General features: G+C 45.0%; 1 protein-coding gene across 1 annotated transcript in view; it reads right to left on the reverse strand.

The window, feature by feature from the left end:
* Nucleotides 1–4,241, reverse strand: part of CARS2 (cysteinyl-tRNA synthetase 2, mitochondrial (putative)) — a gene marked incomplete at both ends in the record, with an annotated part of 24,093 nt that overhangs the window by 10,878 nt on the left and 8,974 nt on the right. The window contains one exon of the mRNA XM_009706656.1: nucleotides 1,110–1,177. Coding sequence (XP_009704958.1) covers nucleotides 1,110–1,177 — 68 coding nt within the window. The remainder of the gene's footprint in view (nucleotides 1–1,109; nucleotides 1,178–4,241) is intronic.

The raw sequence follows: 4,241 nt of genomic DNA on the forward strand, positions 1-4,241 counted from the left end.
GCCACGTCTAAGGGCAGAAATTAAAAGCGGAGACCTGCAGGGGAAGAAAGATGAGCCTGAAGTTTTTCCTTTCTCAGCACAAAGAAGTCCCACTGCAGACGTGGAGGGGAATGTTTTTACACGTTACTTTTAACTGCACACATTGCGTTCACGGTCATTTCTCTGTCCTGTCCACGTCTGCCAAGACTCGGGAAACTTCTTTGAAAATCGTGAGCAATGGGTAATTTTCCTGGGGGAGACAGGGCTTAGCTGTACCCAGACAGCATCAGGAGAATTAAGAATAAAGCAGCTCATATTCAACTCCTTTCTAAAGGGATTTTAATTAAGTCTTCCGAGAGGGCAAAGGGGAACATATGTGCTAAAACAACTTCTCAGGCTTTGTGTAAAGGAAGGAAATTATCCACTTCTAGCAATAGGTGTCAGCCACCACTGGAGCCAGCCGAGTGCCAAGCACAGCTGCATCGCCCATGCCTGGCAGAGGAACCCTGCTCCGCGCTACCCCAAAAACTTTCGGACACAGTGAAACAGGACATATTCACGTGGCTTGTGGGTACCAAAAGACAAAGCTCTCTGCGCATCAGCAAGGTCACCGTATAAAAATAAAGGAGAATACGAGAGATCGCTGGCATAGTGCGGTCGCAGGACACCCAACAGCTTCCTGACAAAATGGTGACATTTATGTCCCATTTCACTTAAAGCAGAACAAGGAAAAACATCTGGTTTTTTTCTAAGTCCCAAAAGCATATGCACTATTAAGAGCAGACAGATGAGAACCCATCACTATAAAACAGAATCACTGAGGTTGGAAAAGACCCTTGACATCGTCGAGTCGAACCGTAAACCTATAATGCAGAAGTCTGGCATTGGGCACAAACGCTGCCCCTACCAACGCTCTCAGCTCAGAGATCCACGTTATAAGCAAACCCCGAGTCCGAGCGGGTTTCCTACACCCAGATCTGCAATAACAGGTTCACCAGCACCACACAAACACCGCTTCAGGTCTTTTGCTGCAGTGTAAGCACACCCTCCAAAGTTTTCTCAAAAGAGGGCTGTGATTAATATTTACGTATTACAAATACACATTGCTGCAATCCACAGAAAGAGATTACCTTAATTGTTATGTAGTTTTTTAATGACTTGGACATTTTCTCTTGACTTCCTTTAACATGTAAATGCCCTAGAACAAAAAAAAAAAATTAATCAGAATAAATGAGCATACTTCTGAATGGGGAGTGAATGAGAAAGGCTGCACTGAGACACTGGAAACGCTGGAGGCAGCATACGCTGTGACGGATATGTGCCAACCATTTCAACGCAACATGTCATATATTTTTCAGTAGCTCTGCCTACAGTCCTGCACACTTCTCCATCGACAACTTTCTCTGGGTGAATTCTAAAACATAGGAGAATATTTATAAACAAACAAACAAAACCACCAAAACCACAAGACACCACCACCGCGAGCAGAGACATAAAGAAAAAACAAGTCTCCCTGCTGAGAATTTGTAATAAACTGATAAAAACAAACAAGCAAATACTTTCCAGTCTTCACAGAAAAGTACCTTACCTGTTACTCTTTTCAGAAATATTTTAACACCTTTAAAGATCATCCAGTGATCTCACATTACAATATTCTTGAAACTCAAACAATTTTCTGTACCGAGTACTTGGTGGTGGCTGTTACGCTATTTTTTTTCATCCCAAAATTTGTGCTGGTTCAAAATACCTTATGTGTAAAATGTATTTTCTGCACATTCCCTATTTCTCCAGACTTCGGGAGACTGAGAGAAAGAAGGGGGAGGGAGGGATGTAGCTATGATGCCTAATTTGAATTAGCTTATTTTAAAATGCAATCTGGGAGCACTGCTAGAGCTTTCAATAGGTGCACGGACCGCTGGTTCGCAGGGCTGTGGCAGAGGAACACGGCAGCGGCTGTCTCCATCGCACTGAGGGGAGCAGGCAGAGCTCGGCTTCAGGAGTGAAAGTTCTGTCGAAGGGAGACAGGAGGTGGGCAACCTCAGGCTGTACGCTCCCAGCCCTCGTCTGTGCTAGCCAACCGCTGATGGAAAACATCAGTCATTCACGGCACCGGAGAGGTGCCAAACACACAGCCGATAAAAGGCTACCCAGCATGATTTCAGAAATGCTGTTAAAAGCGTTAATTGGCTTCTCCTAATAAAAGGGTAATCCTGCAAGTTACCAAGCACCCACAACTAACACACGGTTTTCAAGCACTTCATGACCTGCAGAATCCAGCACTTCATCGCACTTAGAGGCAGATCTTTAAGCCCGAACTTTTCTTACTCTGCAATACCACGTCAGCGCTCTGCATTCTTTCAGATTTGGCAGCCCAGCGTTACCAAGGCCGCCGAACGCCCCACAAGGACAGTGTACGAGCATCCTTCTGCCTTGCAGGTGGTGGCAGAGGTGCCGTCTCTTGCTCAGCAGCCCAAGCAGCGGCCCCAGCTCTGTGGTACCCTGCGCACAGCGCTGCTTGTGCAGCCTTCCTTGGAACCCCCTCTCTTCCACGAGTGGATAAAATCCCCATTACGCTCGTCTGGATACAAAAACAACACGTTCAGGCCTGGTAAATGGATGTGAAAAGCATCTGGTTTCACTTCTGAGCCATTTCTGACAACGATTTGAAGCAGCAGGGATTCACCGTAAGAAGGCTACCTCTGGTCCTACCCCCACCACCTGGAAATGTAAGTTTGCCCAACACACTCTATGGAGAGTGGAAAAGGAGCAAGAGATCTATGGATACAGAACCAGCTCCTGCAGTAATTTGCAATCAACCCAAAATCTCGTTTTCATCATGTTTGTCCCGAGTGCTAGCAGGTCAGGCTGTTTCACCACTGCATCCTTAAACTCGGGGCTCTCAACAAGAACATTCAGGCTGTCAGAGACACCTGCAGCTCCTGCAACTCAAGTACAACAAGACAAACCTCTCCTGGGAGCAGGGGAAGAGCCTGGGTAGGATCATTATTTTTTTCTTTTGCAAAGGTGCCTAAGTATTGACATATTTAACTTTAGGCAGTCAAGCTTAAAATAGTTTGATTGTATTTTCCTAATGAGGTACAGGTAACATCTGAACTCGAAATAATATTCCTCTTCCAAGAGTTTCAGCACTTAGAATCACTGCATTAAAGAATCACAGAATACAAGGATTTTCATAACTTTGGCTTGGCGCTCTTCCCAGAGTACAAGGAGTCTAAAAATAAAGTTCTTATAAGAAGATTTATCCCCAGTGCAGGGATTTTCTTCCTCTAATGGGGATTGCTCCTCCAGTTCTGAGCCTGCTAAAATTCTGAAGTCTATTACCAGAATAAATTGTTTCCGAAGCAGATTCATTTGCCCTAAATAATTCACACTATCATCCTCCAGCAAAATTTTTTGACTTAATGAATGTAATCTGCCAGCTCCTAGAGAATCTTAGTGTACAAATTGCCCTTGGAACTAAGGGGGTTTTGGTGGTGGTGTTTTGGTTTGGGTTTTTTTGTTTTGTTTTTGTTTTTTTTAAAAAAGTTTTAGTTGTTTTCACGAGTTTGTTTTTTGTTTGTTTAAGAAAAACTGATTCCTCTTTAGTTAGTTAGTTTCAAAGACTAGTTCCCCTATAGTTTCAATGCCAAGCTCGAGAAGCCCGATTCACTGGTTTCCAGCAGAAGCCCCCCGGCAGTAACCAGCGCATCGCAGGGGAAGCGCAGAGAATTCCCCAGCGCTGCAGGAGCAACGCACACCCTGGAGGATCCCCCAGCCTCCAGACAGTTGCTATTGATTTACAACAGGCTCTACACCGGGAACTGAAACTAGAATTCAATATTCATCACATACAGTACAAATACATATAAAAAAGAAAGCTCATATAATTCCCAGAGTGTACCACAGGCTTAACTCTGCAGCTCTTACACTCAGAGAAGCAGCTCAAGGAGTTCACTGAGGCATCTTGCACAAAGAAAAAGAGATGGCGAACTTGAACCCGACTTTCTATTCACTTCAGTTGACCATCCAGAACCATCATGACTGCAATAGGAAGGCCTCCACCAAAGAGAACAGCGCTAGTACCATCAGACAACACTGCAGTTCAAAGCACTGTACAGCACAAACTTCATGGAAGCACTATCACAGAATCACAGAGCGGTTTGGTTGGAAGGGACCTTACAGCCCACCCAGTTCCAACCCCCTGCCACGGGCAGGGACACCTCCCACCAGACCAGGTTACTCACAGCCCCATCCAACCTGTC

The sequence above is a fragment of the Cariama cristata genome, unplaced genomic scaffold (genome assembly GCF_000690535.1).
Source record: "Cariama cristata isolate BGI_N322 unplaced genomic scaffold, ASM69053v1 scaffold20108, whole genome shotgun sequence".
Taxonomy (NCBI): domain Eukaryota; kingdom Metazoa; phylum Chordata; class Aves; order Cariamiformes; family Cariamidae; genus Cariama; species Cariama cristata.